This window comes from Anas acuta, chromosome 2, assembly GCF_963932015.1.
Source record: "Anas acuta chromosome 2, bAnaAcu1.1, whole genome shotgun sequence".
Lineage (NCBI taxonomy): Eukaryota > Metazoa > Chordata > Aves > Anseriformes > Anatidae > Anas > Anas acuta.
The window spans coordinates 150,091,150-150,104,269 of NC_088980.1; the positions used below are offsets into that span (position 1 = coordinate 150,091,150).

Sequence of the window (13,120 nt, forward strand, 5' to 3'; positions counted from 1 at the left end):
GGAATTTGTGGTTGAGGTAACTTTCAGAACTAAAGCTACTTATTAGCTTGAGGTCTTTGCCTACCTGAACATAAATCGCCCAAATAAAATTGTTTTACTCTTGCCAGTTACTTAAGTTGAACTGCCCTTTGAATTTTGATGATACAAGAGAGAGCTTCTGGTTTTTGAATATGATTATCTTAGTTCTAGTTTTCGCTTTTGTTTTTCTGATGTCAGTGTGAAGAGTGCTTGTGTTGGCAGCACAGTGTATGCATGGGATTGTTAGAGGACAGCATTCCAGAGCAGTACATCTGTTATATCTGCAGAGACCCACCAGGTATGAGTAAACCTCCTTTATCTGTGGCTGTCTGCTTGGGATTTTTAAGCAGAGATGTGATACGTTGCTTAAACTGTTAAAGTTCTGTCTGTTTTGTGTTTATATGTTACAGTTCTTTGGGAAAAGACTTGCCCTGAGCAGAGACTTACTTTCCTGTCAGTAATGTCTTGTTCAGCTATGCTAAATCTTCTACATTATTTAAATTACCATAACTTTAGTTGATGAAAATTAATGCCCTCAAACCTTTAATGTCATTATACTCTAAAAAGTCTTTGTAAACTAAACATTCTTGTTCAGTGATCTGTTTTCCATATACTTGGAATCACATCTGTTCATTTAAATATTCTTTTAGAGAAAAAGGACTTACCACATTACACTGGAATATACTGTGGATGTCATTTCACATTAATTGCGATTTCATAGTCTTTGTCTTTGCTAAGAATAGCATAAATAAAGGTGGATTGAATATGTAAAATCTTTGGCAAAACCTAGCACTTAATGTTAAACAATAGTGTACAAACAGCACATTTTGAACTTAAGATTATTAGGGTAATTTTGAAACAGAAAATAAATAAGATAACTTTATTTACTTATGAACTGAATATATTTGATTAGAAAGCTGTTGATTTAAAATGTTTGTTTTTTTTTCCATAAGCCCCTTTTTCGTACTGGTTATTTGAAGGAAAACCATATGGTTTGGAAAGTTTTTAATATTTGTCAACAATTGATACAAATTCATGTGTATGTCTTCTGATTATTTATCTAACAGTTAGCTCTTTCAAGAGAGCCATGAGACCACAACCCCAAATTTACTTTCATTCTGAATTTAGGAAGTTAAACCTAAAGACTGTATGTAGAGTTAAAAAATAAGTTTTCTTTAATTATTTTGAGAAGCCAGTTGAGAAATTAGAGCTGGACAGATGTGACTTTTTCCATTTGCCCCAATCTGAACCTAAATGATGGTAGAAAGTCATGTCTGATAATTCCTTGTGTGGTGTACTCTTTAAGTAGTCAAGCTTTTTCTTATTAAAAACAACTAATTTGTCTTGTGTTCTTTCCCTGCACTGTACTAGGTACTTCGTTATCCCGTGCTATACGGAGACTGTGTCCCTAATTTTTATCTTCTCTCCCTTCCTAACCATTACTTCTTTTCTTTCTATGTCAGGAGAAAAAGGTCATTCACAATGTCAGTATTTTAAAGTGTATTGGGATAATGGGCAGAAAGGAGATAGACAGGGTATTCTCCTGAAAGGTATGAAGGGCTTCCATCAACCCGTTCTTTGTTCTGTATATGATGATAGTCTGATATGAAATTTAGTGTAAGATATTGCGATCTTAGTCAGTTTGTTTGTCTGGGTACCTCATTGTAAACAGTAATATTGGAATAAGTAGTAAATGTCTCTTTTTTTTTTTTCCTTAATTAAGTTACTGTAGAAGCATTAGCTAAGTAGTTATTAACACCTCTTGGGTTAAAACTGTAGCTGTTACCATAGTGTGGGAGACCTAAGGCCCTCTCACTCTGATATCCAGTCTAGTAGTGTCTGGTGAAAGACCCTTCAAAGGAGAGGGTAAGAACTCTGCTGTCAAATAGCTTTGAGATGTTTACTTTTCATGAAGGCTTTGAGATATAAGCTTTTCATGAAGCCTTCTCCTGGCTTCCAATAAATAGATACTGAATTCATCGTTAAAACAAAATATTTGTTGGCTTTTCAAAAACAAAGTAGGCCTTTTGGATATAGCCATATAAAATCCACTATATAAGATTTTTATCAGTATTGTAGTTACTTTTTAACTCTCAGAGCTTACTTAAACTGGAAAGCTAAAATGTCAATTTAAACTGATTTTTCTGTGGTTAGATTGACAACGCTAAACTTTTTTTATATCCCATACTCTAATTGCAAAGGTAATATTTCATTTCAAATGCTATCTACATAGGTTATGAGATTTCAGCTTTACTTTTGTTTTCAAATGATGTGTTCCCTTTTAAATCCATGCAAACTAAGTTTTAAAATCTCAATAAAATAACAAGGTATTTAATCATTCTCTCATGGATATTAGGTGTTTAGGGGAGAGTAGGGCTTATAATTATAGCACTCTAGTTTTAAAAATACAATTGCACTATGGCTTTATATGGTCCTCAATTTGTTTATTGCTTACACCCAGGTCAGAGGTGGAGTGCCAAATATCTTTATGATAAAGACTGGCTAAACAACGGACACATGTGTGGATTATCATTTTTGAAAGAAAACTACTCTCATCTTAATGCCAAAAAGATTGTGTCAACTCATCACCTACTGGCTGATGTATATGGTGTAACAGAAATACTGCATGGACTACAGCTGAAGATTGGGATATTGAAGTAAGTATTGGTCCAGGGTCTGCTCTCAATACACTTTGTACATTCCCGTTCCCGTATGAATTATACTATCATATTAAAAAATAATAATCATATCAAATAGTTCACATAGTTCCATTGCAACATGTAGATTACCCTCAGCTGCAGTAGAGTTAGGTGCTCAGCAAATCCGCTATCTATTATTGGTGGGTTTTGTTGTTTGTTTGTTTGTTTTTTTTAATAGCTGACTTTGTGTTAAATGGGCATTCTAGATTTATCCTGAATTAATAAGTAACCTAGGAATATTCACTTACATGTTGGATAATGGTACTTATCAAAAGTTATGGTCTAGCTGAAGTGGATGCTTGATAGTACAGTGCTGTAAGAGGTAGTTCTGTATAACATGTGCTTTTTTTTCTCCCCTTTATTGTAGAAATAAACATCACCCAGACCTTCATCTCTGGGCTTATTCAGGGATGCGGAAAGAACAGGAACAAATAACTCTTGGGGTAGAGAAAAAGATAGTGACTTTGCCAGATGCTGTTAATCTGACTGAAAGGACGTGTCACAGTCAAAACCATAAAGAGACACCTAGTTTACCCCAGAAGATGGAGGAAACATACATCACAAGTGAGCACAGTTACCAAAAACCACAGAGTTTTGGTCAAGACTGCAAAGCAGTCACTGACCCTATGAGCTCAGATGATGAAGATACGAGTAGTTTTGATGAAGACCAGGAATTTTGTTCAGAGAATAAAAACTGTTTACAGTATTCTTTTAAAGATGATGGCATGAATGAGCAGGTAAGTAGATTCTTCATCTGGGAAGTTTCTAAATTAGAAGAGTATGTTCGATCTTATAAAGTTCAAGTACATAAAAGTATTTTTCAAATACGTCAGTAGAAATCACTAAGAGCAAAGTTGGATCGCTGAAATAGTTTCAGGTAAACAGTATGTATTTGGATTGGTGAAGGAAATGAAAAATATGGTTAAAGTACTGCCTATGCTAAAACTGTTTGTATTTGTTCCTTTCCAATGTTTCAAAGGGAAAAAAAAATTCTATGCTTAAAATGTGGTGTCTTGAAACAGAACTTCAGTGTTTTTTGAGAGGTGAGGAAAACAGGGCAAATTTCCTTTTTTCTCTCAATTCTGTTTTATATTTGTGTTTTTTAATTGTTGTTAAACTGAGATTTGTAATAGTGTTTTTTATTTTACTCTACTCTTCTTTTAATATCAATACTAACTAGAATTCCACAAGTAATGGTTTACAGATTAACTAAGCTAAAAGTTGTGTGCAACTTCTTTTCAGTCTTATATTTCGTATTTCTTCTAATTTTTTTTTCCCAGACTTCTAGTCAGGATTATATTCAGCAATGTAAACATCTCTTTCTTAGTTTTGCATTAAGTGTTTGAACGTATTACATCATGGAAAGGGACTGAAACTTTTTAGCTTTCTATTAGTTCTCTAAGAAGAAAAAAAAAAAAACTAAACCAACCCTTTGTTCTGTACAATATCAAACATGAGAATAAATCACCCAACTCATCCCCCTTTTGAGGTACAGTTTGTGGTGTGGAAGGAGTAAGTTGTCTTTTTCTTCTAATTCTAGTTCTAAATACTTCATGTAAACTATATATTCTGAATGGAAAATTTTGGCTCATTCTATTTAGAAATAACTGTGCTAAATCACATTATTCTACTCAGCTTGTATAGTAAGGAGACATGCAACAGTGAAAGACATTTTCTTCCAACCAAACCTTAAATTGTCACTTTAAATATAATAAATATATTTAGAATTAAGAAGAAAATATGTGAGCAGTGAAACAAAATCAATGTTTAGATACATGATTTAGTCTCTGAAGGAAAAAAAAAAAAAAAAAAAGGTGCTCTCTCTAAACCAGGAAGAAATCTGTTGAGACAGTGTCAGGGTCCTCTTTGCTTTGGGACACCTTAGCTCGTCATTGTCAGTAGTTAACTGTGGTTTCAGAGTAATATTAAGGCTTAGCATGTATTAAAAAGTGTTCTTTGGTTTCTCCATGAACTAGTTTGTGCTTATCTTAAGACAGCAGCAGTGTTCTTGCATGAGCTGGTTTCTCTGTAAGGTGCCTTCTTTGCTGCTTCTTGTCAAACTTCTGATTAGGACTTTATATTTTCCCTTCTATCTTCCCACAGAGACTTGAGTATTTTGGTCCTCCATATTGATTTGCCTTTTCCTAATCTACAATTCCATTGCAGATTTTCTTTACTCTTATAACCAATGTCCAGATTAACTATTATCAGGTTCCTTTTTGGACTGTACATTATCATTAACATTTTTCAGTTTCCTTGTTCCTGCTTCTGAAAGCACGAGCCTGCCCTGCCTGGCTGTCCTGTTTATTTCTTCTTCAGAAGCTCTGTCCTGTATTGTGCTTCTCTCACCACCTCTTCCAGCACTCCCTGATACAGTCTGTGTTGATCTGTCTTCCTGGTCTCAGCTCAGAGGAGAACCTGTTTGATCATTTTTTTTAATTATTTTTGAAAGAGGATAGACTATTTGAATAAATACAGAGGTCATAAAAAAAATAAAAGGAAGAATATATTTTATAATATATTTAGGGAAAAAAAATTCTTAGAGCGTCTATAATTTTCCCTTAGTTTTCTCTCACTGTCATAGGGGTGTGAAGAGTTCATGTAACAGATAATCTTGACTTCAGAATTGTGCACTTAGGTCCTCGTACAGCAAGGGAAAAGCAACATTCTCGTAGGTGTACAAGAGTCTGAAAGTTGTCAGAAAGGGAGCATTTACATTGGAAATGTCCTATATAAAGATTAGTGATGTAATTTGATTAGTGAAAGAACTAAAGAGGCAAACCTGATGTCTGACAAGGTGAAAAATTATATCTGTAAGGTGTTAGAGCTGAGAGGCCTTTATGACTTTCAAAAACTTATCTTTGGTAAATAACTTCTCTAACGAATATTGTGAATATTAACAATACTTGTCCACCAGGACTTGTGCACAAAGCTACCAGAAGAATGGTCTAAGTTTGATTTGATTTTTTTTTTTTGGTTAAGTCTTCAAAAGAAACAGTTAATTTTTTGCTGAAGAAGTGACTTAAAGATCTGTCAGTGACAAGGAAAGAACTTCAACTGAACATTCATCAAGCCAGTGTATTAAAATGATAAAATTCACTCCTTGATCTGACATTTGCCATGAGTGACATTTGTGACATGTGACATTTATGAGCACATGTATCCAGAATTTTCCTTAAATTAAATCCCTAAAATAGAATTATCAGTAGTGAAATAACTTCATCAGATATGAATTCATAATGGGTATAAAATTGAAACTTTAAATCCTATTAATTAACAAAGATACCGAACACTTCAGTTAACGTGTTCAATCTGATGTGCTTACTTTGGTCATTTCCATTAGCTGGAAGATGAGGTGCCTCTGTGCCATCTCTGACTTGCAATGAAAAAACTCATTATTTCAAAAATTATCTTCTTCAGATAGTATGTTGCATAACATGTTTGCACAACTCTGGACGTTACCCCCTGTAACCATCCCAAACACACTTAATTCTGGCCAGAACCCGTGGTGGTAAGTTACAGGGAATCACAGCAGTGGTAGGAAGCAGTCTTCTGTTTTAATCTGCAGTTGAATGACCATGTGACTAATGCAAAAATTACTTTTGACATCTTGGGTATTAGTGTATTTTGGGCAGTATTCCTTCATTCTCTGGATAAATTTGAAACAAATCTTAGGGTTTTTCATATTTTTGGTGATGGTACACTGACGCATTTCAGCACTTCATAAATTGACTCATGATTTGTATTAAGAGGGTGCAGAAATGCAGTCTATCTTACTGCATTAAACCAAGTGCTCGAGCTGGTAAACTTTACCTCCTCTCACTCCTCCAGTGCTATATGTGCTCATTTGTATGGAATTTGCATTTTGTTTGGTTTAGTCTATTGATGTGTCATGGTACATGGATTTTGAATATGCTTTTTGTCAAGTAGACAGAAGTACAGTTCTGAGACAGCGTAGTGTATCGTGATTCAAGTGTCAAAATCAACACCAGAAATTAAATAGACACTCTTAAATGGCAATTTTTTTCTTTCTGTTGCACCTATGAAGAAGAATTCTGCTGAAGGAAACACTGTGTTTCTTTGTAATGAAAGAAAAGGCTCAGAGGAACAAGTGGACACGCATCTTCAATGGCAGCTAAATCTCCTTACCCATATAGAGAATGTACAGAACGAAGTCACCAGCAGAATGGACCTGATTGAAAAGGAAGTTGATGGTAACTGTATTTACAGATATTGTTAATACTAGTAGCAGCTTCTTTCATAGTATGTGTTGACGGTGATATGAGAGGCTGAGGATTGACACTTTTGAGTATTGTATTCAAATTTTGGCACCTAAAATTATAACGAGAGCTTGCACCCATGGTTCTTCAGGTCTCTTCCACAGGTTCTTACTGTCCATCAAAGTAGCTTAAGTGCTGAGGACCCCTGACAATTTAGCTCAAGTCTGTGATATTAGACTTTAGAAAGCTTTGATAATTTGCCTAGTCTTTGTCCAGATATGGATCATAAATTTGATGGATTTTTCTGCAGCTGGAAGGCTTTTGGCCTGATTGTTCTAGTACTTGACAGTATTAAGGAAAAGTGTGTTCGTATTGCTTTCATCTTTGGTTTGCTGTATTAGCACGTAATTTGTTTCAGGAAGATAAATTGGTTTCATGGGAAAACATGCATGAGATTGTAGTATGGGTGTAAATATTACAGCACAAGAGTTTACTCACCAGTTGTAGAAACTTACAAATGAGAGGAGTTTGAGTGTAGCCATAGGAGTCCATAATTATCTTCTGACAAATACTCATCTTACTCCTATCTGCAGTTTTACCTTCAGTATTTCTGCTCATACCAGGCAGTATTTCTAGAATTAGAGAGTTCATCTTTTCCCTTGTCTGTCTCTAGAAGCATAGAAATTATTTCAAAAACATTTGTTTGAAGACTGGAAAGCTGTTCTGTAGTCTGAACCTTGCAACTAGGAACATGTAAAAGTGACAGAAGTGAGCCTAGAATTTCTCTGATCCTTGTGTCAAGGATTGCATTTACTGTTGCAGATCTGTCATAGCAAGAAGGCTTTGAATTTGATGTTTCTTTTGTGTGTTTGTGTAGACAGTAAGTTGTCAGCTAAGGGTATAATTTGCTCCCAGGCACATTTTTTATAATAATCAGATTAGAAGATATGTTTGGATTGTTTGAGTGAAACACTGAATTAGTGGTCGTTTCCCTATTTTCTTCTGTTAAATAGAAATCACAGCCTCAGTATATTTTTCCCTTCTTATTAAAGATAAGATAGAAAAGTTTAATTTTTATGAGAATTATTTATCAGAGACTCATTCTAACCAATTTCTTCTCTATTTTACTTCTGTAGTTTTAGAAAGCTGGCTGGATTTCACTGGAGAACTGGAGCCACCAGATCCTCTGGCAAGATTGCCTCAGCTCAAGAGGCGTATCAAACAGCTCTTAATTGACATGGGGAAAGTACAGCAAATAGCAACGCTTTGCTCTGTATGACAAAAGGAAGAATAAAGGAATGAAAATAGGTTCTCTACGGTGAATTTTCTTACTAGCCACAAGACTGACAGGAAGACAGCAAAAAGCTGAGCATTTATATAGTTCTTTGCTGATTACATTAATAGCCTGAAGCTTTAGAGAAAAGAGAGGAAATCTAGAGTAAGAAATCTGTTGTATTGAAAATCTGAATATTCAATGTCCAAACCTCAAAATGTAATATATTACACACTGAAAAATTTGATTTGATCTTAACATGATAAACGAGGAAACTTCTGTGTACAAGAAAGCTGAACAAACACTCTGCGAAGAACAATGCTACTATTTTGAAACCTTTGGCAGAAAATTCTAAATTCAGTATTCCACTGACTAAAAGTTATTGAGAACTGTATTTTCAATTAATTCCTCTTATCTTGCTAGTGAAAGATAGACACAGAGAGATCTGTATCCTCTCTACAAGAAAATTTATAGATTATTTCCTTCTCTCATGAATGTTCAGGAAAATGAGCATACTAGCTTTGATTTTGAAAGAAACTACTTGTCATGGTCTCCTTTTTAAAGTATTTTTTTAAATAGAAATCCTTATTACAGCACCCTTAGGCTCCTTTAAAACATAAGTGGCAAATAGTGGTCAGATGTGCCAAATAATATTTACAACCACTGGGATGAGATTTTTATTATGGCTTACATGAAGGTTTTTTTCCAAAGTCCTACTTGGTGCCAGCAATCCACCCCAAATTGTATGTAGGTGGGTTTTTGTTTTTTATTTTTATTTTTTTAAATGTTATATGGCAGTATTCAGAGTTCAAAGTACCCTTTTGGTCCTGGATAGCTCTATTCTGGTTTGTGCCCTCTAAAACTTTACCATCCTCAGCTGGGATGAGGAATGACAAGAGAAGCAAAACTGTCTGTGGCTGTGAATATACTAAACCACTAGGATAAATATTGCAAGATACATTACACATTTTTTTTATAAAAATGTCCAGCTTCAGTGAATGAAACATCATGAAACCAAAGGCAACCTAGTTGCTCTGTTAGCTCTTGCTGGTTTTTGAGCCCAGGACTTTCCCTGTGCTGTTAAGTTGCCGCTGTACCCAGTGCTACATACATACTTGTATGTGTATGTATATGTGTATAGATACACATGTACATATATACATACTATATACATTTATATCTACATGTCTAGTTTTATTACAATAGACTATAAGAACTGGTGGTTAACATGAAATGTTACCTTTTAACAAGCAGTTTCTAAAATTGAAAATAATGTATGTACAGGTTTTGAAATTTGTAAAATATGACTGTTAAAAGGAGGCTATTTAACTGATGACATTAAGATACTTGAACATTTTATGCCTCGCATCTGTTTATCAGTTCTAGTTATCTGTATAAATGCATTTTAGAACCGATAGACGGTAAACTTGAATTTACCTTTTGATAAGAGTACAAGCCACTGTACATTCAAAAATTATTTAAATTTGCAAACACACTGTTCTATATGTAAGGTACTGTATGTAAAACTGTTTATTAAAACTATTCTGCATACTCTACATTTTCCATTTTTCTTCCTGATCTACATATAAGTGTAAAATGTGATTACAATAATGTACAGACCATCAAAAATCAAAAATTCCTGGACTGCCTTTTGATTCTTTAAATTGAAAAAATGTGCCAAAGATGGATTATCTGGGAAAGACTTTGCAACCTGTGCATTGAACTTTCATGATAAAACCATAATTGAGAAAGTAGCATGGCTGGTTCATTGCTAAAACATACCTACCCTGACATCTCCTGTCTGTCTGTCATGTCTGAAGTAAGTTATCACTCTTGATGTTGAAAACAAAATGTAAGCCTGTGTTACAGAGTGGTTGCTATTTAAGAAGTCTTGCCATGTCAAGCTTATAGGAGATATTACAGATCTGTATGATAACGTGGAAGTCAATTATAGCACCGTGATCGGCAACTTCCTAATACAGGAAGAATACAGCAGCTGAGGGGTTGTTGACATTTTTATAGCAACTGTTAATAAATAAAGTACTCTGTGTTATATAGTTGGATGCTTAAATTACCGCTTAAACCAATATGAACAGCTGAGTGACCTACTTGCTTTTTGATGTGCGAGACTCATATTATTCACTTGCTGCATATCCCTGAATGTGGTACTGTGTGTACTGTATAACAGAAGTGTAAATCCTGGTGAATTACTTTGAAACAAAGTGGAGTGTATTTACCTAATTTATACAGCATACACTGTAGCGATATTATGCAATGTGTGTGCATGTGTGTGATGTAATATAACTGTAAATGTTACTGAAGGTGGAGGTGTTCGGAGAGATTCCAGGTGGGAGAAAGGGAAGTGCAGGGATGGAGGAATTTCCTGAAAAGGACGTCATGAGGACAGACTTGGAGTTGTCCTTGCAGCTCTTTGCAGCAGTTTCTAAATTTACATGAGTACATAACCTTATCCCTCAGGATCTTACCTTATTCAGCATGGACTGTGCTAACAAAAACAAATAATCTGTTTAATATTTATTTTTTACCTTCATTTCTTGTGTAGTCAATCATTATAAATAGAGGAAAAAAATCTTGCAAGCAATCATATCTTGTAAAAAAATATAATCCTAGTTTTCTTAAGGAGAGTGTTATGATACATTCATTGTGCGTTGCCCGAATGCTTCACAAACTTGTCTTGGTTTACTTTCTCAAATTGTGACGTTAGTCTGTGACACATGTATGTTAGTTTTGGCCCCGGTTTCAAAAGCATCCCATACATCTGAGTACTTGAGAAAGTTTTTTTTTTTGAACACTTACAAGTCAAGTGCCATAAAAGGCCAAGTGTTTTGCACAGAGTATAACCTACAGTTGAATGCTTTGCTCATGTGCCAGTCAAACCTGATGTGTTCTGGTTCATACTATTAAGTCTAGTTGACATCAAGGGAATCTTTTTTGTTGTTCTGTAGGCATCATTTTCCATCTGTCTTCCTGCTTCCTCAATAAATAATCCAGGGATCTATACACAGTCTCTTAGCAACATCACTTACCTGGCTATGAATTGCACTTTCTTGTGCTGTATGACAAAGGAGGCTGTCTTCAAGGAGGGAATAATAGTATGTGGTGCTGTAATGACTGTTTTTGATGCTTGTGCTCAGGAAGGTAAAATACATATATTATTATTTTTTTGAAGTTTGCAGCCACCTTTTAACTTTTAAGTAATAAACAAAAGGGAAGTGATTCTTGTGATTCCACAAGGCTAAATGACAAACTTGTGGAGCCTTTAAATGCCTAGCTTATTGTCTGGATTTCATCCACACTGTTTTTTCTTATGGAGAGTATCAGGAATGAGTTGCTTCAAACCTTTCTTCCAGTGCCCGTAACATAGCCATCCACATCAGAAACTGTGTTTTCAGTTGCAGTGGTGGCAGCAGGACATCCTTATTACAGTCATAAGGGAAATGGTGGCGTTATCAGATAACGTGTATGAGGGGCCACCTACGTTTCAGTTCTAAAATGAGAGTTGCATGAAATTGTACGGCAGGGAATGGGTTGGCAGATACTTCCTACTAACTGTTTTTGGGTGGCTGTAGGGAGGTAATGCCCATATTTTGGATATTCTGGCCTTAGATGCGTAGACCTTTGTTCAAGTATAGAGTAATTTGCAGCCACAGAAGTCCATAACCCTATTTAGAAGATGAGTTTCGGTTTTCTGATGGGTTTTCTTTGCTGGCTTGCAGAGAATTGGAGCTGTTCTTCCAGGGGTGCAGTCCTCTTGTAGAGCTGACATCCTCCTGTCTCTTCATGTGATATCTAAGTTTCTACATGTGCTCCTTGTCTGTTTTCCACCTTGCATCTGTTTCTCATTTTGTTCTTCAGTTTTCTGCACTCTGTCCTGTTTCATGATGCCAGGAGGGTTTCAATCCTGCCCATTATTTTTTTTTCTGGTTGTTGGGGGAAGGGATTATAGGGAGAGGGCTCCTCTGCTCTTCTCTTATGTCTTAAGTGTCCTGCAAGCCGTGTACAGTCAGATTTTGTGTACCACAACAAAATCTTTAGATGGTTTTGCTGCCTTCCTCTAGTACACATCTGATATTGTGCAAATGTTGATCTGCTCCTGCTCCCATCTGGCTTCTAGCTTAGCTGGGCTCAAAATAATTCTGCAAAAACAAAACAGCCAAACAAAAAACCTACACATTAGCTCTGTTGGGCTCCAGCTACTTACCAAGAAGGAGGTTTTCATGTACAGGAGTCACTTAGACTTTGCTGTGAATTTATAGAGGTATTTTAATGCTTGCAAAACAGAATGTTTTTCCTCTGTATTTGAAGGAAAACTGCAAATATTTTTCACTGAGACTTTAAAAGACAGAAAACAGATCCTGCGCTGAGATAACCAGAGTGTGATGTTAAAATCAGCCACAAAATCAGAGACAAGAAGCACTGCAAGCAGGAGCTTTGTAACAAGAAGTGGGCAGCTCATCCATCTTGAGATCCTCGCCTTATTACCAGCTCTCTGGAGGTGCTGATGTGTGAAGGGGGTCTTACAATTATGCCACTCATTGTGAATGGGAATCACCTTTGCCGTGTCAATTTAAAAGACTGGAACCTTGTGTGTTCTCTCTACTGCTTACAAATGTTGCAGTCTGTCGGCCTTAATTTCACAGTGCTTATTAAAACCAGAGGCTCTAATCCATTGCTCTCTTTGCATTTGATTAGCTGCTACTAATTTTCCATTATACTGAGACTATGTGGCTATAGGTGATCACTTTACAAAGTTTTTGAAATACTTCAGTAATGATTTTTATTATACTGTTACATCCTCGGCGTCAGTTATAGGGATCTGTCTTTAGCAATAACTATTATACACTGTGTGTATGTCTGTTTATATATGGAAAATAAATACGGAGCATGTA

The 13,120-nt window shown here is 35.5% G+C and overlaps 1 protein-coding gene across 9 annotated transcripts in view; it reads left to right on the top strand.

Moving 5' to 3' along the window:
- The window catches only part of PHF20L1 (PHD finger protein 20 like 1), a 55,104-nt gene extending 45,338 nt beyond the window's left edge, over nucleotides 1-9,766 (top strand). For 6 of the 9 annotated variants that reach the window (XM_068672683.1, XM_068672684.1, XM_068672681.1 and 3 more), the window contains 6 exons: nucleotides 217-316; nucleotides 1,482-1,568; nucleotides 2,480-2,675; nucleotides 3,085-3,454; nucleotides 6,766-6,931; nucleotides 8,074-9,766. In XM_068672683.1, the coding sequence (XP_068528784.1) occupies nucleotides 217-316; nucleotides 1,482-1,568; nucleotides 2,480-2,675; nucleotides 3,085-3,454; nucleotides 6,766-6,931; nucleotides 8,074-8,216 (1,062 nt within the window). In that variant the 3' untranslated portion in view covers nucleotides 8,217-9,766. The remainder of the gene's footprint in view (nucleotides 1-216; nucleotides 317-1,481; nucleotides 1,569-2,479; nucleotides 2,676-3,084; nucleotides 3,455-6,765; nucleotides 6,932-8,073) is intronic. The other 3 variants (XM_068672686.1, XM_068672688.1, XM_068672689.1) reach the window with 1 other exon arrangement.
- Nucleotides 9,767-13,120: the final 3,354 nt, after the last annotated feature.